Source organism: Acyrthosiphon pisum, chromosome A2 (assembly GCF_005508785.2).
Source record: "Acyrthosiphon pisum isolate AL4f chromosome A2, pea_aphid_22Mar2018_4r6ur, whole genome shotgun sequence".
NCBI lineage: Eukaryota > Metazoa > Arthropoda > Insecta > Hemiptera > Aphididae > Acyrthosiphon > Acyrthosiphon pisum.
In genome coordinates this window covers 9,442,684-9,466,905 of record NC_042495.1, presented here as the reverse complement: position 1 = coordinate 9,466,905, position 24,222 = coordinate 9,442,684, and the positions used below count along the sequence as shown (strand labels likewise).

Below are 24,222 nucleotides of genomic sequence, written 5' to 3'. Positions count from 1 at the left end.
TTAATCAGCGGCTAAAAATGATTTATGATCACGGCGGTAGCAAAAAAAAAAAGAAAGAGAGAGAGAAAGACAGAAAAAAATGGTGAAAATTATGTATCTCGACAGCGGAATAAAGTTTATATATATATATATATATTATTTACCATCGCGAAAATGAAGAAAACCGTTCGACAGGCGACTTTATTAAACGTATGCAACGCGTACATATTTCCCCAGAGCCAGACGGCAAACAGGCTTTGAATGATTTGTAAGCCCTGAAAAAACCATTTTGATTCGCTCTGGATGCATTCGGCGGCAAATCTCCGGGGAGTTTGTATTCACTCATACATATTTTACCGCCAAACTTCGGTCTGGTCAGGAACAGTAAAGTTTTCTAGTGTAATTTTTTTTTCCCATCCCCGTCCCCCTCCTAATAAATATTCTTTTACCGTCGTACCTCGAGAAATTAAAAGTAAAAACGTGGCATTACAGCGGGATTCCGGACCACGCGAAAAGCGAACAATTAACTTTAATTTGGTTTGTTTTCAAATTCATTTCACCCTTTTTTGTCCAACGGCATTTTCCCTTGGTGGTTATCAAGTGGTGGAGCAACGGCAATTCTTGGACAAACAGTGTCTTTTTTTTTTTGTATTTAATTCTTTTTTTTCTTCGGTATAATTTTAAAATAAACATTGTGCGGAATGTTTCGGTAAAAGTGTACACTCTGTTGCTTGCATTGTGAAACATCAAACGGTTTTTAGTAAAATGTAAAATCGTTTTAACAGAGTGGAAAGTATTCGCATGATAATCAAACATGACATCTGCAGTTTTGTTTTAAATTGTCCACATAGTTTTTTAGTTTACTACTTGAATTGGTTAATTCATAAGTATTTTCGGTACTCAGTTCGAATGAAAAAGTACTAGATTTGTCAAAGGGTGAACTAGAAAATCAAAAGTTTATAGGGATTTTACCAACAAAGGAAATGTAAGAAAAAAAAACGGTAAAATACAATGTTCGAACAGGTATATTTGTAATGTGTAGGTATACAAAAAACATATTTTTTAAAAACGAACTGAAATTAATTGATATACCTATTTTAGAGTGCAGTATAGATAATATTATTCATAAATCATAATTATTATATAACCCCTAGTTGTATCAATGACATTGAAGTGTACCTACTAGACGTTTTATTATTTTTCAATCAATTTATAAAAGCATTGAATAAAAACTAATTTTTTCGTTAATTTAATATTTTTTTTTTTTTTTAAATAACTACTCTGTACAGATTAAATACCGTGCACCTATGAATAATACATAATATATTTTTATACGCGGTATTTATGATTATTTAATATTATATATATTTTAACATATTATGTGTTAAATTATTTCCAGGCTTTGATTTTATTAATTTAAATCGTAGAAATCCGGATATACGATAATTTATGTATCAAGTAGAATAAATAAAAAAGGGGGCACCGAAATAAACAGAGAGAAAGAAATTGTATAGATATGGAGAGAGAGAGAAAAAGAGAAAGTCGGTGAAAAATCGAATTTTTTGTAAACCATTTCGCGACAATAAGCGTTAGTCGTCGATAATAATAATATAGGAACGCACAAAGCGTATCGGGTGCGTGGGAGAAAATTTAATTTTGTTTCCAAATCCGAGAAATTAACGCTCCGCTTCAAAATCGCGCAGCTTGAAAAGTATATATTGAAAAATTTATGGTCTTGAGAAACCGTCCCGCGAACTCAACGGATAATCGCGTAGGTATATTTTAATAATATTATAAATGTATGTTTGTACACGCATATTCGCGTGGGTGTGCGCACAGTATATTATATTGATCTCGAGACCGAATGGCTGCTGAATGGGTGCAGGAATATAACATAGCCCAGCGTGCTGAAATTCGAGAATTATAATATTCTATAACTATTAAAATATAATATGTAAAAGGATAATAGTATAATATGTATAACATAATAACGTATGTATGAATTACGCGTGATTTTTTTGCACGCACCGTCAGAATCGAATTCCACGCTGGCCCGTTTCCGCAATCGTAATAAAATAATATAATATATACAGGGACTGAAACCAAACCTTAAGGAACTGGTTCTGGAACCGGAAGCTTTAAAATATCAAGAACCGGAACGGAATTTTCAAATTAAATAGGTTATTTTAGGTTCAAATATAAAATAATTTTATCTATCATATTTTTTATAATTCGATGGTATAACTATTTTGTGTATAACCTATATGTATGATTATATGAGTTTTCTAATATTTCTCATACTATTAATTAAACTTGCATTCCGGATAGGTATTTAAAATTATTATACTTTTCGGTAGGTAGGTACCTAAATTACCTGGAACCGGTACCGAAATTATTTGGAACCGATACCTTTATTTTCAGAACCGAACTAAAACAGTTATTTTAGTTCTGGAGAACCAGTACCGGAACCGATACCGATAAATTCAAAAGGTTCCAGTCCCTGAATATACACATATTACACAACCATCACATATGTGTCCTGTAGTAAGTCAATAGGTACCTCTCAAGGGCGGCGCCCACAAGGTTGGGTAGCGGTTGGACTTGGAGTGCAACTGCGGCCCGGTTATTTTAGGGGCCTGTTGAAATGAATTTGTAATTCTTGATATGTTGATGGAAATACTTATATTTTATATCAAATAATCTTAGCTGTTGGTTAACCATCGATTACCTAGAAATTATCGTGTATGCAACACATCTATCGCTTGTAACTGGTTGAATTTTACTATAGGAAGTTTTGTATAGGGTTCACAAAAACATATTTTAGTATCCAACATTTGATGTGGGAGCCTATACCTATAATATACCTCGTATGTATATGAATTATGTGCGATTCTTGCTGCCTGCCCCACACCGACTGAATCGTATGCCGCACTCGTATATTATACATATGCACACCATATTCACGCTTGTCCTGTTGTAAGTCCATAGCCTATACATATAGAAGGCTCTGTATGTGAGTACCTACCCGTGCGAGATTATCTCGCGAAGGTTCCGCGCGCTGGAGAGCACTGGTGCAGTAAACGCGCGATTAGAGACGATGACCGCGACCACGACGGTGGCGGTGGAAGAATGGCAAAGGAAAAAAAAATATAATAAATAAACGTCTTACATACCCATATACATAGTAAGCGTATTATAATATATTATGATAAAAGACCGACAGAAACGGTCGTGTCGGCGAGCGTTTTTATATATCGTATTATATTATTATATTTTGCGCGGTGTGTGCGTGCGTTAAACAATAATAATAATACATAATATTATGTAGACCCAGTGCAGTTGTATTATAGTGGAAGTCATCGTTGTCGTAGTAGTAGTAGTAGTAATAGTAGTAGTAGTAGTAGAAATAGTAGTTGTGGTCTTAGTAGTAGTATTAGGAGTGATGGCGGTGGCAGTGGAGGTGGTGGTAGTGGTCTCTCTATAGCATATAAACCGTATATAGCGATGTGCTTATGGACATCACGTGGCGAGTCGTGATCGAAACGTCGTCCCGGGGCAACTTGTCATACACTGCACGCGCGCGAGGCAATAAAACCCGACTTGTCGATGGACCGTGCAGATTAGAAACGGACTGCAGTACCTCTATAGTATAAGTTGCGACCGTGCCACTACGCACCCCCGCCGACCAGCTGTCGTACAAATGACATTGTAGAATATTATATTCCATAGGTAGGTTGCTGCAGTTACCCATATATATATATATGGGTATAGGTAAACGTATTATCATATCATATCATATATATACCAGAGATTAAGGGTTTTCCAGTAATTCGTGGAAGGGGGTGGGATGGTGTTGCACTTTGACATATAGGAATGTACGATGTTATATATATAAATATGTGAAAGAATATTATAAGGAAAAAATCATATTAAAATCATATTATTACGCGTATGTATAATATTATGTTCGTGTAGAGAACGATAGTGTGTGCGCGTTTACTGTTTGGGAGGGGGAGGTATTTTTTTACACTTTACGATCGACTTCAGTACCTATTTAATTTTTTTTTTATTCTGGTTAACGTAATTTATTTTGTCCAATCCAATATATTACAACAAGTTCACGTTTGAAACGACGAAGAACATTACAATGTCAGCTTGAGTGACACAAACAAAATAAAATAAAAAAACCAACCACTGATGACACTTTTTAACGTGTTATTTTGTTTTTTTACGACTTAATTCCTTTTTTGATCAGTGAAGCGTATATTTATACGCAGACATTTCTCGTGGACCAGGTAAAGCTGGTTACAAAATGGATTTTACAACATTCGGATGACCAACAATTATACAAAATACCATAATAATTGTATTTGGCAATATGAATCATTTATATAGGTTAATGATATATCAATATAAATACATATATATTTTAAAACTATATACTATTATAAGTATTAGGCAATAATAAAAACAATATAATTATTGTGGCCTTTAGGTGATCGTTGTCCGGCCGGCTAGGTGGTAAAAGAATATTCTAATCGGTAGGAAAAAATACTAAAATTATACGACAAAACTAGTTTTTAACATTAAAATATCACTGTGTTTAATACACTATTATATTCTAAGGTATTTTTTTTAAATTTTTTTTATCTCACGTCAACCTTCACTACTATCAAAGTTATCGTAACGTAGCAACATGTATAATCGCGTAAGTAAGTTTCATTAGTATGGTGTCGGTGTGTTTCCACCGACTTGGCTTTATATTATAAATAATTACAATTTATACTCATCAGAAACACTTAGATATTAATATTATAAATCATTTTGAGACTATCACACGATATATTATTATCCACGAACGTGATCGTAATCAAATGAGACTCACAAGGACACACGCACATACGCTCATTCCCAACCTTATCTGCAACATAATATGATTTTATTAGAGGAGTTTTTCGCCACTTGCGATCATTAAAATGTCACGTCAGATGCTCATCGACATTCGTTTAATATAAGCATGCATATATAGGTACCTATATTTGTCCACTACAACATTATTCGCATTATTGTACACGTTATATACATTTTGGGTTTAAAAAAATTCTCTTGTATACTGTTCCACCTTTTCAACAATTTGTTTTACTACATAAAAATACTGATATTGCAGTCTGAATCTACCTATAAACTGAAACTGTTTGATGAATATATTATTATAATAGTTCGTAATTATTCTAAGATCGATAAATGTAATATGATGCCCACACCGATCATAATAATATTTAAAAATTCAACGTGAAATCTACTTGGATGAATATCCATGTGAGCAGAAGTGGAAATATAATTTTTTACGCCCGGGAAAAATATTTCAGAAACAGACTACAACAAGTGTGATGGGTTCCCCTATTGCAATAACTTTCCTCTACACATATATATTTTTTTAATAGTTTAAATTGAATTTTTAATCTTAATAACATCAAATACTATTTATACATATATTATACACCACTGTCACTCGTTTATCAAACGCTTATGCTGGAGATTGCACACCGTCCGACTTATAGGTACAAAATGTTTCAATAAACTGTCAGTAATCTGTTACCATCTGTAACATTTAAGTTACCATTTTTACAATCTGTGATAGTGTAAATGTGAATAATTATCGTTCTCGCTAAATTGTACATAATAGCATGGTTTATTTAACTAATGTTTGTAAAAAAAAATAAAATGTGTACCGAGGAATTTGTATAACTTGTACTAAGAATTATAGTTAGAAAACAAAAACGTGGAGCAAAAGTAATACTATAGGTACCTTAACAATTTGTTTTAATTTACGTTTTTGAATTAATTAATTAATTAAACATCCATTTAAATATCTCGGAGTTGAGAATTTATCGAAATTCTTGTTTATATTTTTTTTTCATCCCTTCTAAGACTTCGTAAAAAAATACGATTCACGCTATTCAATGTAAAACTTTCAAACAGAATGTTGAGTAGGTACCTCATTGCTTCTGCAGTGTTTTTTCTTTTAAAAAAAACTTTTAGTTTCACAATTCTATATAATAACTAGTTATTGAAACATAAACCTTTGTGTTTTATATTATGATTTCGATTTGATTACATAACTGTTTCTCAATAGACTTTTAAAAATACAATATAAAATTAAAATAAAATATTTTCAACACATTTAATAAAAGGCAATAATTAAAAACGTTGTTTTCACGGCTTATTTATAACCCATACTCGTTAATAAAAATATATTAATAATTATAAATTATATACATATTATATGTGTGAACGAGCTTTATGAAAAAAATATGGTACCTAATACATATTTAAAAAATGTCTTATCCCAAGGACATATTATGTCTATAATAAAAATAAATATTTTCATTGAAAACAATTTTATTGGTCTTATAATATGTAAGAATATTACTTGTGTCATAATATTATATTGTGTGAGAGCATTTGATGGTGTCAATTACTTACTAGTACCAACGAGCTAAATATTAGTGTTGATAAATAAAACGCAACTCCAGACAATGATTATTCTTTCGTCTTCTGTTTTGATTTTTGTGTTTATTAATTTTTAACACAAACGAGAGAAACTAAAAACAGCTGGACTTGTAACAAGGTACTTTGTCTCGATTTACTCACCGCGGGGCTGGTCAGTGATGTGTTGTGATTCTTGAAATAAAGTTAATAAACTAATATATTAATACATATATTATATGCGATTTGATATCGATGATATTTTTAATTATATTCTTACAGAATTATTATGTAGATAATCGATATTTTTATTCATCAATGTCCGAAAAAGTTAATCCGACAACATTAACCACGAGAAAGAGCTTCAGAAGTTATTCTTTCTTTTTCTCCCTCGGTCAACATATAGCGCCATCTGTATGTTTGCGATACAAAACTCGCCGAAATACGTAAAAAATCAATAGGTAGCTCTGTTTGCAGACTGTTTAAATTGTACAACTCGTTCATTATTAAGATAAGGCAGTATGCTTTATTTGTTTCAAAAATTACAAAGAAATGTTAGAAAAAAAAAATTGACAAAAAGTGTATCTATAAAACTAATATTTAAATAATAAAGTGGTGCTATAAGTACATATAATTTAGCAAATCATGTATGTATGACAATTAATTATGAAAAAAAAAATTGTTTTAATTATGAACTTACATTCTATATAATAATATTGTATTATGGCAATATTATGGCAAATCGTCTATAATTGTTTCCATCTCAAACAGAATTTGACATATTTAATCAAATAAAACGTTAACCGTTGAAAAAATTAAGACCTAATTCTTACGATAAAAAATGATTGATGCTCGATAAAATGATTAAATATTGAGTAAAATACATATACAATGCTATATTAATTGGTTATAAAAAGCTCTTCTTCAAAAATAAATAAATAAATATTAATTGAATTTAAACGTAATGGAATAATTATTAATATTATGATTAGTAATAAAATTAGTTGTTAGAAATATTTAAATATAATTTAAAGACCTTGGAATAATAACCTTTGTATGCATTATCTTATAGCTAAGTAATAAAATAAAATTGAAGTGCTAAAATTATTATTAGAATCAAAAAAAAGGGCGCATTATTCATATGATTGTCGAATACAATACGTATTAATATAAAAGTATGACATTAAAATTAGTGTTCAAAAAAAAAAAAATTCATAAATTGTTAGTTTATTATAAAAAAAAAAAATGATACGTAAAAAATGGCTCCAAATTGAAATTATTTTGATGCAGGCGCTGCGTATGGACATCCCAAAAACTTGTCGCTGATCTTTCCGCCCTCACGAAGACCGCTGAGAAAAGCCCCATGGACCGTTGCAGGATAATTACGTATGGTATGTTCACCTAAATAATATAAACAGACACAAAACGTATATAGTTGACAGGTCGTATTTGATAACAATAATTGAACGTCTTCATTTGCATATATACCGCCCTTATACGACGCGTGTATGATAATAATGCATTCGAAATATTTTTAAACACGTTATAAAAGACGACACAGACTTATATACCTACACGTCATTTTGGATTTTCGAACATTACTATGTATACTAAAGTATACATATTATATATTATGTACACAATGTACACCACGGTGATTAGGTATTGAAATTAATTTTACTCGGAAAATATGACTTATTATTCGAAAAAAGATACCCCGTCATCTCACGCTCTCTTAAGTCGCCGTCACGGTTGTAAATCAGCTTGACAACTTCTTAAAGGAAGAGTAATCGGTTGACGTGTCAACGGCCCGACGACGCTAAATGGCAGGTGAGTCGGATGTAATATAATAATAATAATAATAATATGTATAGGTACGATTTACGTCTCCGTTTTCAACTGCAGGAGAGCAATTGCAGGGGACCAGACGGTCAAACACTATTATGTATATAAGCCGTTATTTGAACCCAGTTTCTTTTATTTTTTAAACTTAATTTTCGAATCTAGACGTTATTTTAAATTTTTAAAAATGAGTTCCTTTAGAGCTCTTACAGTCGTATAAGCCCGACAATCAACAACGTGACGATGGTTAAAAGACAATAACTCGCGTATACAGGATGATTCACCAAGCATGTCATGCCCATTACCTCCCATTAACCACCCCATTACCTAACCCCACTATTTCCTTTAGTAAAGAATTTATTAAAACTCTGATTTTTGGAATTCTTAAAAATAGGTACTCAGAGAAAATAATTTTTTTTTTTAATTTTGAGTATTATTATTTTACTCAATTAGTGTCCTGCGGTAATATACAATTGCAAACTTCTATTTTTCAAACGAGAACCCTCATTTTAAACACTAAATTATTCAGTGGATACATTTTTTGAAAATTTTTATGTACCTATAATTTAAAATTCGAACAAGTAGTTTCAGTTATTAAAATATTAATACTTAGGAATACAAATAATAAAACGGTTTCGCAAAAACATAAAATAAGTGTAAAATAATGGTTCTAGTATTTATTATATACGATATTAACTATATTTTTACAAATTATCAATTTTTTTTTCAATTATTAATTGAAAACTACTATTGTTCCCATATCTTCCAAATCCTATGAATTCATGAATTAGTGAACATATTATGACCCTTAGTATAAGTTAGAACACAAAATTAAATGACTCAAAATATAATCGTTTGAATTTTGATATGTGAAAAAAAATTTCGAGTAGTATAAAAATCAAAAATATTTGAAAATATAGTCTTTCAGTATATATTTATGGTACCTACCGCAAACTGCTACTTGGCTAACCAAACTTTTAGAAGGTTATATAATGACAAACCAGCAGCGGACACTTATATTAAGTTTTGATAAGTATTAGTTAAAATTTTTTTTTTCTGTTCTTACATTTTTCTTATCTTTAATTGTTGTATATAATATATAGATAATTGTGCATGTACTTAATTTTACCTTCATAATTTATTATCATTACACATTATGTAAAAAACGGCTTCACCCTTAAAATAAATAAATATATAAAATTTCCAAAAATCTGCAGATTATTGAAGATGAAATAGGGGGACGTGCTTTATGAATCACTCTGTATATCACGACGACAATATTATTAGATTTGGAAAATATCTCACCTGCAAAATAGAGTCGTTCGCTTCCGTCCGTCGGGTTTGAAGTCGTATTGGGTTCCGTGCTTCTGTTACACGAAACGGGAGCTGCTAGCAAGTCGTAATCGGAGCCGGAGGCACCTACTGCCACGAACGAGTAAGATCCCCGTGCCCATGGATCGGCTCTCCAGCGAGAAACGACAGTTTCCTTCGGCTGAAAATAGATCACACGACGTTGTTAAGATAATAATAATAAAATTAATAGTTATACGTATACCATATATATATATATATATATACGTATGGTTACAAGTTACAACTTATAATGTATGAATAATATTTAATGTGCAGTACAACATAGTGTAGTAGGTACATGGTGTACATGGTAGGTGTATTATTATATAGACAGATGTATAAATTATTATAATGCCGTAGGTTTATACGTCGTTGATAAAAGAAGATACTAAAATATTTTGAAACTGTCTTTGAATGCGTATGAGGTACCCACAAAATATTGGAATTTAAATTATTTAAAACTTGACCTTTATTTAAATATTTCTAAATCATATGTTTCATTATTAGTAGAAAGTACCATTACACATTTTAAATACAATTTTAACACCATAAAATACAACACACATTAATCAATATGGGATTACAAGATTTTACTTTAGCTTATTGCGTATTATGTTTTGGATCTTATTGTTAAGTAACATACTTAATTATAAGGTAATTTGTAAAAAACCGAAGAAAACCATATTCAAAACTATGAGAAAAAATATTATTATCTTATGTTCATATAATAACATATTATAGTATGGGAGAATATTAAAAATGAGAACTTGGGAACAATTGAAATTGAAAGTGACATGTAGCTATAATTGGAATAATATTAAAGATAATTTATCATATTTTAATAAGGATCTTATCTGCAATTATTAAAAACACAAATATTCTGGGATCAGAACCTTAAGGTACTATATAAAAATATAAAATGATAATAAATTGTAATGATTGTAAAATTTAAAAATGAACAAAGTCAGGGGAAGGGTCAAATGCGGATCTAGAAATCTGAGATGGGACAGCTACATTTTTTCAGAAAAATACATTTATAATTTTAACAAATAATAGACCATAGATTGTTATAGATAAGATTATCTATTTATAGAGAGATCCATAGTGATGGATTTTAAGACATTTATCATACAAATACTAAATAAATACATTATATAAAACATTTCCTAAAGAGGTTGGAGTGGCTAAAGGCCCTTGGCTTCAACCTTGGATCCACGCCCGGATATATTTTAGACTCCTCATAACTATATTGATATAGGTAAGTACCACGCACTGCTATCATTATAATGATATCACGTATATTATAAATATTCTCTTTCCAATCGTTAACTTACGTCTGGAACGTTAGCTGTCCCGAATATCCCTCTCAACACCAACATGCACCTGGAAATAATGACTTCGTCCGATACGTCTTCCATGACGCTGGCCGCCTCGCCAGCGACCAAGGCCAAGAGCACGGGCGCGCGGTACAGGTTCCAGAACAGGAACAGTTCGCCGCGACTGGCTGTGGTGCTACCGATGTGACCAAACAGGTTACCGTTGGGATCCCAGAAAATGCGGTCGAAGCACAGCACCACCTTGTTGAGATTACCAAAACCCAAACGTTCGATGGCGGCGACCTTCCAGTCGGGCAACGGTGGCGAGAATTGTACAGTGTTCGGCAGCGACTGAGTCTTCGGGTTGGTGGATTGCTTCAGTACGCCCAAAGGCAGTGTGCAGAGCACGACGTCGGCTGTAAATATAATATTAAATGTAAATGATATTATTATAATAATATTTTTTTACTATGCTTTTTTATATACATTTTAATAATAATATATTATAAGATATACGTAACGAAGGTAAGACAAAATTTAATCAAACGTTTTTTAAAAACTGGCATCAGAACTGCAGTTTGAGAACACCCAATTTTAAATAAATCAAGATAGGCAATCGAAAATAGCACATGGTATATTTTCAAACGTGGTTAACCCTATATCAACCTATAGAGGTTGAAAACAAAGCAACATTCTCTGAACCTCGAGGAATATATAAGTGTGCACAATTCGGTACTAATTAGTTCAGTACTTCAGTAGTTTCCAAGTCGTTTTTATATGCAGTATAGATAAAGATGCGAGTCTTAATTTCGTAAAATTTATTGCATTATACAAATAATATTACGAACAAAATATGTTATTTTACTGCTATTTTCTGTTTGGTTGCAATTATATTTTTGTTTACAAATTATTAGAAATTATTATTAGAATAAAATTAATATTAAGGATTGAGCCATCCCAATCTCAACATAACCGGAAAAAATACTTATAAAATTGTAATTATTTATTGATAAATATTATTGTATTGTCTTATGCGACAAAAAAATGTATATGAACAAAAATGAAAAAAAATATTTTATCACACGGCATTATAAATAGGCAAATCAGGTACAACACTGCAGTCGTGGGTTAATTTTCCTATCCTTCTATCATAATTGTATTACCGTGTTTTGGTTATTAAAGTATTAACGACCAAATTGTTTAAAGGTAAAATGTTTGTTTTTGAGCATTAACTACAACGTTAAGAAACTTTTAATTATAATATCTTATAATTAATATAAATTATTTTATTTTATAGAACTAAGTTTGAATACGTATTCAAAGTTTTTTGAAGGCGTGGAGCTGAAGCATGGACCGTAAAAATTGTCCGAAATCAAATTATTTGAAACACTGGAGATGAGCGCTGAATATTTCCTACACAGAGAAAGTAAGGGAAAAGTAATTATAATATTTAACAATTGATACATCACATATTATTGTATTTGTTAACATGGAGTATATACGTCATACATAAATGAATAAAAAAGGTGTATAAGACGTATTATATTATAAAACAATACATAGCGTAGCTTGAGAACCATGATGGCCAATCTTAGTTTTACCAACTTTTGAGGGGGGATTTGCAGTTTTGTTGCTAAGAGTTTTGAAAGCTGGTATCTCTCTGAACAATTGTTAACTCTAAAACGTGTGCTTATTGCACCTTTCTCAAAAGTTATTTTAATTAAAAATTTGAATTCACTGAAAATTCACGAGGTTGGCCTTGATAGTGGAATATTGTAATATTTATACTTTAGATAGGCCACCATAAAGATAAAGAAAGAAAACGGTGTCGAGTATCTGAAATTGGCCATAATAACAAACCATATTAAAGAGGCCATCATGATGACATTTTGATTTTTCACAGCGAACATCTCGTTCTAACTTCGTAACTTTAGAAACAATATGCAGGTCTCTCGCGTCTTCAAAACACTATAGTAAACAATATATTCCATTGATATTTAAAAAACACAAACACGAATTTATTGAGATTGGCCATGGCGGTGATTCTAAAGCGACGATAGGTAACTATACAATAGTTGAAGAGAACATATATTTTAAGACTGATAAGGGAAAACCAAGAATCAAATTTTCAATGAAGGTTATAGAAGGTATTAGGAAAACCACTTTCAAACACTTTATAACAGAAACTATATATAAGAATGGAGTGGAGAGAAGGACTCTCAAAAAACAATTTAACCAATCTACATATTAAAAATAAAATGTTTGAATTATGTAAGCACTTGAACATTTTGAGCCATTTTATCACAGACGTCGAAATATAGTATTAGGAACTTAATTATTACTTTTAAGCTTTTTAGTCTTTATAATAGGCATTATAAATTTATTCAACACTTTTTACCCACCTAAAATATTTAGTTTTCAATTTTCTCCAACAATTTATAAAATACAGACGTTAATAATACAGACTAGTGCCTATAACTTATGCATTGTAAGCAGTTCATTGCTATGGAAGGTACTTTTAGTCTATTGATACTGCGTTCAAAACTTCAAATAAGTTCACGGACAACTATATAAAACTAGGTTATTGCAAAATAATGGAAAACATAAACACTATATAAAATAAATACAGAGGCTGTAATATTATAACAATAAGAACCGATCAACTATATTAACGAGCTGAAAAACAATATAGGTATACAAAAACAGCTCTTCCCGGTGTCGTTTTCATATTTAAGACTATTCCTATTATTAATTAATAAATCTCTAACTTGAACAGCAAACCATACTTATAATAATATAATATTATTATTTTACGGTAAAATATATATTCAGTAGTAATATAATTATGTAATTACTACAGAGTAGTTTTCTGCTTAAATAATTATGCAGTTAATATGTATTACAATACGGATTACAATACGTATACCTATCGATAATTTAAAAATCGGTATGCATCGTTTTTTTTTAATACTATCGAAATATTAGTCGACAAATAATATAACAATATAATTATAATAATTTAATACTTCAAATTTGAATGCCAGCAAATACAACTATAGCATATGGGAACTAAAAATAAATAATGTTATTAGCTACAAAATAAAATAAAATATTATGACGCAATAATATTATAATTGATAACTTTATTGATTTTATTAAACACGTTGACTTACGACCCACCCCTTGTAAACCTCCTAACATACACGGACCTGCGGTAGTAGGTACAGAATTTGACAGAGGCGCTTGTGGGGCGCTTTATGCCATTGATGATTAATGATTGTTTAATGTGCACAATGAGAATTCAATTGAAAAAAAACTAATCGGAAATAAAATGAATTTCAAACAATAAAAGGCTGACGAGATGTATTTGACCACGCAGGATTGAAACAAACTTGTGTACACAAAAGGGTTGATAATTTGATAATTTAAATTTTTTCCCCTAGCTCATCCGAAAACAAATTAATACAACATATTGCACTGAAAATCTGATGGTTTTTTCTTTTATAACACATCCGATTTTAATTTAAAATTCAAACACAAATCGAATAATAATACCGAAACCGTATCCAAATATCAATCAACGACCCCGACCGTGTTTTTAGCACGTTATACTTATTTGGGATTTGGTTTCACGATATAATATATTCAATATTGTGTGAATTAAACAAGGTTGTGGGCGAATCTCAAACGTCAAAAAAATGGGATTTAAAGTAATTGGAAGATATCTAATGGTTGGCAAACGATCGTTATTCGTTTAAATTTATAACGTTGTTTTCTTTGCTCGATGTAAATAATAATAATACCTATGTTGTTGATATTGTCAACATTTCAGTTATTAAATATTGAAGTAGGTAGGTACTTACATTACATAAATTATGAAATATAAAATATTCAAGTATATTGTTGATAGAAACTGTTACGAGTTAGAACATGTATAACTGAAGTATTCCTTACCTTTGTATGTAACCCCGCTTGCATTTGATCGAGGATTAGAAGTTGTAACTTCCACTCCATTTGGGCCATAAGTGATTTGTTTGACAGCAGTATTTAACTTAATATCCAGACCTTCTGCCATAGCTACAGGTACACACGAGTAACCATTTCGCACTGAAAACAGATAAATAGTACATACTATTATTTCATGATATCAATTATAGAATATAATAAATGCATTAACAAAATTACAAAATATAAATAAAAATCACAATAGTAAAACGTTAAATTAAACAGTGAACCAAATGTATTAGTTTAAAACTGTTGACATAAGGAAAAAAAAGTATTCGAACGTGGTTTTATTATTTATATTTTCTACATTCAAAACAGCCTGAAGGTATGAAAACAGAAAACAATTTTTCTTTTTCAACATATTGAATTACCTCTTGAGAATAATTTTTTATTTTCATATCCCCAGGGCTTGTTTTATCCTCCTCGAAACATGCAATTGTATCCAATTTGAACAAATAAAATAATAAAACTAGATAGGTCACTAAGGAAATCGAGTTTCGATATACTTTTGTCGGGGATTTAAATCATAACTTTTTCTGTATTGAACTACCTATTGATTAGCATAATATAAAGCCATTGTAAAATTGTTTCTTTGTTTATGCCGATAAAAAAAAACCAAGACACCCTTAAAACACCTTATAATGTAATAATATGTTATATTTGATATTTGTATAGATTAGATTCGTAAAAAATGTCACGATAATCTGGACTACAGAACACCTATAAATAATTTTTAAAAAACAATACAGTTGTTGAAGAAACGATAATAATGTACAAAAACACATCATTATGAGGCGTTATTAATTTTATAATAATTTTCTCTTGTCCTACAGGTTGAAATTTGCACAAAATATTAAAATCGGGAGGAGGGAAATGGCCGCGAAAAAGCCTTTTCAGAGCACATATTATAACCCCGTGGTCGACCACATCGCGTCATAATTAGAGGCATATTATTATTATAGTAGGTAGGTAGTTTTAACTTCATATCGTGTAAGTTCATGCAACGACTGCGCTCGGAAACACGGGAAGTTATAACTTACTGTTATAGTACTACAACGGCGGCGGTGTACGAACTATACGAAGACAAGACACGGATTATCTTACGGGCGTTTAGGGAACTTTGGACTTTTGTTTACGGATCGAGTTAATTAGAACGACCGGCATAATAAGATTTCTGAAAGCACGCTGTTATTATACTCGGTCCCTATCCTCGCCAAAGACATAGTATAGTTGCGCGGCACGAGACAATGAGAGCGAGTAGGGTATCGTAATATTATAATAATAATAATATGTCGTATAATATTAGTCGTAATATCACACCCGAGGCGAGGCGAATACACAGAGAATCTGTTCATTGAAAATGTGCCGTTGTACTTGGTAGGTAGGTAGGTACAGGTAGGTAGGTAATATGCATACCATAATATTACCGTCTAAAAGTCCCGGGACAAAGTTCTAATGGCAGTGTCAGCGTGTGTGTGCGCCTCAATTTGAAGAAATGTATAATTATTATTATCTTATCGTTTAAGTCGTTTTATCCGCAAAACTATATAATGGAAGAACACCAGGCCTGCGTAATAACCTGTATATTATATTATTATAAGACATAAAGGTACGCACGTATCATTATTATTTTACAAGATAGTATTTGTCTGAGGTGCCGTTAGTGAACAACTTCCTTCACAAGTTATTCACGTGAACCTTTTATTTTTACCATGTACCAAATTTTCGTTTTGCTTTAGAAACAGATTGTAAATATCTTTATAATATAAAAAAAATTTAATATTTTTTCACATTATACTAATCATGATAAAATAAATTACATAATATTATTATACCAACTTTTGTCTTGATAATAATATTAACTATTGAAGTGTTCGGTTTGTACTTTTATGCACATAAATAAATTCAATCACAAAAAACAACGATGATTACTTTCTTGTTCTTCGTTTATGAATCATAGTAATATAGTATTTTAGCTATAGATACTAAATAGAGTGGTTAAACGTCGAGAAGATAATATAATTTACTATACTAAATAGGTAGGCAGGTAAACAGCATTGGCTATAACTTATGGCGAAGACTATCTGTTCATTGAAAATGTGCCGTATGTATATAGTTGGTAGGTAATTGGTATGTATAGACTATAGGTAATAAATAATAATATATAGGGATTGGAAATTGTTGCATTTTAATTTTTTTTTGGGGGGGCTTTTAGATGTATTGCTATGTGAGCTAAAAATTATTTTTACGACATTAAGAAAAAATTATGGTAATTATTTATTTTAAATTATTTTTGCGTATTTAGTGATTTTGTAGTTTTAAGAGCCTATTTGATGATTAATGATACATTTATAATACAATTATTTGAAAATTTGGAAAGAAAAATAATAAATACAATCAACCTATATTTATTTTAAGAGTTTTCACTAGTTTTATGCAATGTTGTGTTTTTCAAATCTTTGGTTATACATACAATTTCCCATTTTTATTAATACATATTTGGTAAAAATTATGAAATATAAAAATATTTTTAATAAAATATTTGTATATTTATGAAAATTCGAAGTAAAAAATAAAATAAGTGCATATTTGTACTTTTTTAAGTACATAAGCGCATAAATATTTAGTACTTTTTAAGTGCATTAAATTACGAGCCCTAAACTAATATGCATATACTATAATATTATTACGCATCTGAGAGTCCTGATACAAAATTCCAAAAGCAGTGTGTGTGTGTGTCTCAGTTTGAGGAAATATATAATTATTATCTTATCGTCTGTTTTATGCACGAAACTATATAATAACTTAAAACACCAAGATTACGTAAAATTCTGTACATAAAATATACAAGATACGCGCATATTATTTTACATTTTACCAACCATGAATAAAATAAATTACACATGCCTACTTTTATCATAATGATATTATTAACCAATAAAGTTTTCGTATCGTACGAGTATGTTTATAAATTCTATCACGAAAAACAACGATTACATTCTTGTTTTTCGTTTACGAATCATATCGTAGGTATAGTGTTTAAACGTTGAGAAGCAGTGGCGGCTCGTACTATAGGGCACACGGGCACGTGCCCCACCTAAAAACTTGAGAAGAAAGAAAAAAAATGTATATTAAATTATTAAAATTAAAATTGAATAGGTATTTATTCCATCATAATATAAGTTGGTAGTTGGTATATTATCAAATATTATCGAAAAAAATGTTTTATCAAATACGGGTGCTCCTAGATACGATACGTGTATACTATACTATACACATTGGGCGGCGGGCACAACGAAGTTGTGCCCGGATGACCCGGTAAACAGTACTAGATTTCCCCCACTTTTCGACACGAATTAATACGGCATTGCCGGGCACAATCGGATTGTGCCCGAATTCTATTTTTATTACGATTTACAAGATTTTGTCGGTCTTATCGCCTTCGTATTGTTATTGTCGACCGTCTTCCGTGGAACAAAATTTGTATTTTGATAACATGATAATAATTAATCATTATTTGTTCATTCTAATCTTAGATCATATACAATGGATAGAGTCATACGGACAATTTATGAAGCCAACATAACTGTAGGACCTCAGTGATATGCGCATGCGCTTGGTCTCTTATCAATAATGTTTGGCGCAAAGTGCTGCAGACGCGCAGTTAAGATAAACAGTCGCGCAAGCGCAGATGTCACAGGTCCTATAGTTCCTATAGTTATGTTGGCTTCAACTCATTTTATACGCGTAATATGCTATGACTCCATCCATTGTATATGGTCTAAGATTCTAATCATTATAACTACTGCATAATATTGTGTTATAACTTTTAATTATATTGTATTAAATATTATAACGGCATAATAATTATATTTAATATTTATTTTTAAACCATAATTTTTTTTTTAAATTATTTGTTGTGCAAGATACTTTATAAGCGTATAAGGTTTTGGTATCAAAGGTATCAAAACATTTATTTAATTTTATTTAAAAAATCAACAGGAATTGATGGTAAGTTCAAAGTTGTCATTGTGGAAAAAGAAGGAAATATTTGTGCCCCACCTTCAATGAACCCCACGAGCCGCCACTGTTGAGAAGATAATACAACTTATCATACTAAATAGGTGGGTAAACAACATCGGATATGACTTATGCTTATGTCCGATGGCGTATGCGTACCACTCCTATATATAAATATACAATATATACATATATATATATTATATGTATTAAAATAATAATAAATTATCGTTACCGCCATTGATTACTAACACTGCAGTGTACTAACTCGTATTTTTACTCATAAAACGCGGTTTTCCAACTTGCACGACGTCTGTACTAAATATTACAATTTATATTTTTTATATTTTTTTTTTCATAATAATTACGTTATCTTTGTTTTTTATTATTAGTTTTATACGATTGACTGTCATCGTAAATAATTCTATAACATAATATTTATAAGCCCGTGATTTTCAGTCATAATATCTATATTAGAATATTATGAATTTTTAAGTTAAAACTCAGTGGTTTATTGTGTATTAATGCAGTTGCTATAACTAATAATTTTAAATGAACACACGTTTTTTATTGTTAATGTTATGCTTGTGCGTTTTATATTTTTCAAATTAGAACTCGTTTTTTTTTTTTTAGTTTAAATGTTAAAATTATAATTACAATTTTAACAATTGTTATTTGTTAGAGTGATTTGTTAAGCTGCAGTAACGCACAGAAGACAATATATTACTCTCTTGGACATTTAATGGATTTGTACACGTAACAGTTGCTACTGCAGAGTCTTAAATTTCAAGTAATATAATTCGAATACATCATTGTCGAACAGTTTAATAGGGTGAGCTTTAGTACCGTTGGAAAATTTTAATACATTTACAATGTAAAGAGGTATGCAGCTATTGTAGGACTATTCAAGCAGTGAATTTATACCTTTCTGTCGATTAATATTTAGTATAGCACTATAGCAGTCTTATACAGTAATTAAAATTAATAATAAATAATGGGTAGTGGATACAATATAGACTATAGGTAGGGTATTATTATTTTGATACCTAAATAATATAAATACATCTCTGCAATATAAGTATACAAGCACATATTATTATTATTATTATTATTATTATTATTGCATTAGTTGTTGCAATGGTATTAGCTGGTTTTGTCGTTATTAACTGGTCTTGTCGATATTTTATAATTTTAATAAACGCGACGAGTTTGGAAAGTCGATAATATTAATGTCGTACAATATTTCATTACATACAGAAAAAGAACGCAATAATGAAATGCTTTTCATTTTATTTATTTCAAACAGACATTTATTAAACATGGCCAACTATGGTCGTGATCATTTAGGATTTTCATTTAAGATAAATGATAATAAATATTATGCGTTGGAAATAAAATATATTATTAGATTTGGAAACAATCTAGGCGATTGTATAAGTTTTATGGCTTAAATACGTATTGTTTTTAGTGTGTGTTTTAAATTATTTCCAAAACAAATGGTTTTGGAGCAAAGAAATTATTGTTGTTATAACTTTATTTATTGGAATGGTTTATATTGAAAGTGTTTTTGGTAGAGACTGTAAAAATGTTACATTTCGTAATAATTATAAAAATAGCCAAACATCTGTAGACGATAAACAAAAACAGCTCAATTATCTAAGAAACATGTTTAAAATATTTTAAAACCATTGTGGACATGAACAAAAACCTGGTTATTGTATTGGCTATAAATAAATAAATAACCTATAAATACACAATTACTTTAATTGGTATCATGGTAGTTGAATTGAATCATTGTACCTAATTCGACGACTAATAATACTATTATAATGTCACTCATTGTTGTAATTTGTGGCGGTACTATACAACTCTCTCCGTTCAAAAGAAAACTAATTGGTTAGCTTAGATTCTCGTTTAAACCAGATTAAAATAAGTGAATAATAAATGGATCTCAAATGTTTTATATACCAATGGGTAAAGGCCAAAGGGTTAGCTTAAGATTTTGAAGTTGAATTATTATTTCCTAATAAACGTGAGTTTTCTCATTTTGCAAGTAATTCTTACATTGAATAAAAAAACGGTTTTTTTTCGTTTTTAGCCGATACTAATTGTATACCTCAAATAAGTACTTAAGTCTTAAGACGTCTTAATATGCGATTTGTTCCATATTAACTTATGTTAATGGAAACAATGTTTTTTTAGTGGTTCTGTTCACTTGCATCAAATATATTATTATAATGTAATATCTTATATGGCTGTGTAGTAATCGTTATTTATGCATGTGTACAGCTTCCACGAAACACAATTATAAGAAATAGTTAAATAAATATTGCAAATAAAATATTGTTATAATGAATAATATAATTTAAAATTACAATATCTTTTATAATTATTATGTTTTTTTTTTAATATTCAGTTTTCCGATATTTTTCTTATACAATAAATAGGTGCCTATTATTTTCTTTTGAACTTAAGACTACCATTGTCTTATTTATTATAGAAACATATTATTATAATATTTATGATTTTTGTTGAATATTTGTATAAGTTTATTTTTAATATAATATATGTTATATATTTAACATTACAAATAATGCAAATCACATTGAAATAACAAAATACATAACAATAGTTTGTTCTAAATACAATAAATTTATACTTCGAGAAACACAGTATTCATCAATAGTAGGTACATAATATTATAATCATCATTGTTCAGGTCTGGCATCAATTTTCCCTTTCAGGAGTATATAATATTATTTACTTATACTTTTTCATTTTCATTTTACACCAAAGCCATATTATGCGTTACATATAAAAATCATTAAATGCTTTATCAAAACAACTGTGCAAACTAAGGTTTTTTTGTCTAAAATTTGAGAATTATTTTTTGTGCATTTGTATATTGTATTTCATTTAATATACAGATACACGAAATGTATTATTCGTGTTTCACGTATGGCTCTTATTTCATTGAAACTGCCACCCGACGCGCCATTACACCTGTAATTACGCGCCTGTGAATGTGGGTCGTGATGGGTTGTAACCGTTGAGGGTACCTATACATAATATATAATACAATAATATGTCAAGCCACTAAAAAAACTGCGTACCTCGGATTTGATAAGATTAACTATTGAACGTTAATTTTTTTAGCTTCTCGCTTATATAGTTTATTTCCACTTCGATTTAGTTTAGATAATCCGACACGTTTAGGTATATGTTTAAAAACGATCGATCAGTGCACATACTATTTCATTACAGCAGTTGTGCTAGTGTTAAATCTTTTAATGCGGATAATATATTATCACTTAAACCCTACTTCGTCTATTGGGTTGGTCCACTCCATTATGCCGTAATTAAGAAGACCTATCACAAGTAATTCACAAAGAAATTAAAATTTAAAACGTTCTTCGTAACAAATATGTATTATTATACTCGACGAATCGAGTGAGCGATTATACGAAAATGTAAAAAAGATTTACCGATTGTCACGTAAATTAACAATATCACGTATTTATTTCGCAGTACCGAATTTGTAATATTGTCGTTTCTAGTTCGCGTCCACCATTCACACGTTTCTTTCAAGTACCTATTATGTAGGTACGCTTACGTTGCCATAACATTAGAATCTGAGGTTTATGTTATCCCTGTAAAAACGCAATTAACCTCGTTTACATAAGTGATTCATCTTATCAAAAGCCGATCGCGCACGCAGTGAGGTTTTGCGTGAACGGTCAGTGCTGCAGCAGCCGCCGCGGTGAATTGAGAAAAGTGTTTTGGTCCATAAACCATGTGGGTGTGACTGATTACAGACGACTGGCCAATGTTAACATTATATAGGTGGTGTATAATATATAGGATATAATAATATTATCACGTTGTATTATAAATTATAATATTATATACCTACATGCTTGAGGTCTAGATGAACATTGTCCGGATACCGTTTTTTTTAAATATTAAAAAAAAAGTAAAAAAGGAATACCGCCTAAATTTACACTAATGGGACCGGATTACTACTTAGTCGGTGAACATTAATATGTATATTGTATATATATATATACACGGCAGTAATAGTAAAAAAAAAAAATCGTTCTAATTTAGATCAGAAACGGATAAAGTCAAACTGTAGGGGGTTCAGTTATAATTGCTCCGATCAACACTACGGCACGGTCAGATACGTATTAAAGTTTTATCAAGATCCGCTGTTGGCCATCTCACCACACCCTCTCACCCGTCCCCGTCGCCTACCCGTTAACGGTCAGCCCGTTGCCCACTCTTCCGTCGTCCACGTCGTCGCTGTCGTTCGCCGAGCAGTCTCGCGCTCGCTTCTGACAACTGTCGGAATAATACAACTAATGCGCCCGTTTACTAGGTATATATATTATTATAGCGCAGAGTCGAATATTAAATAATAATAATAATCAATAGCAAGCTGTAATGTTATTGCTGCTGCTGCTGTGACGTGGACGACGCGATGGGCACGGGTCAAGACGTAAGGTAAGACTTTTGGTATAGGTACTATGTTTTTATAAGACATAAAAATATATATGTATATCGTATATACCTACTTACAGTATATTATACAACACGACTGCAATCGTTTTACGATGTTATACATATACGAGAGTCGGCGGCGCGCGTCCGAGGGAACGCCATACTTATTATAGCTACTCTGTTTTAATTACGCCGATCGATAATCTACGGGTCCGTCTTGATAATAATATTATGTATACGTATTATAATATTATATTATAAGCCTTAGTCGAAGAAGCTACAAAACGTTCAGGAATTTCATTGCGCGATCGTGTGCCCATCGGATACGAAATTGTAACGAGTTATTGGTGCACGCGAAATAATCCATTAAACTGCTGCTGCTCAGGGGTTAAGGGGGGCTATAGCCACTCATTCATTGACTGTGTTGACCTTAGAATTTTATCAAGATTAATAAAAAATAAAAAGTGTAAATAAAATACATATTGTATATGTATTATCTATACTTAACCCCCCTACCCCCTTACACAAAATTCCAACTACGCCGCTGCTGCTGTTACACATCTGAACACCAAAAGATTAACAATGCAATATAAAATTACACGTACAATTAATGTTAACTAAATATTTTTTTAATTTTAAAGGCATCTTTCACCATAATATTATTATGATTCACATAATTTGCCCAAATACCGATTGAGATTTTTTTTTGGGGGGGGGG

General features: G+C 30.6%; 1 protein-coding gene across 2 annotated transcripts in view; it reads right to left on the bottom strand.

The window, feature by feature from the left end:
• Positions 1-6,971: 6,971 nt before the first annotated feature.
• Positions 6,972-24,222, bottom strand: part of LOC100168654 (lysine-specific histone demethylase 1A) — a 491,143-nt gene continuing 473,892 nt past the window's right edge. For both annotated transcript variants that reach the window (XM_029489753.1, XM_029489752.1), the window contains exons 13-16: positions 14,934-15,086; positions 10,998-11,395; positions 9,616-9,802; positions 6,972-7,869 (exon numbers count right to left, since the gene is read on the bottom strand). In XM_029489753.1, coding sequence (XP_029345613.1) covers positions 7,745-7,869; positions 9,616-9,802; positions 10,998-11,395; positions 14,934-15,086 — 863 coding nt within the window. In that variant the 3' untranslated portion in view covers positions 6,972-7,744. The remainder of the gene's footprint in view (positions 7,870-9,615; positions 9,803-10,997; positions 11,396-14,933; positions 15,087-24,222) is intronic.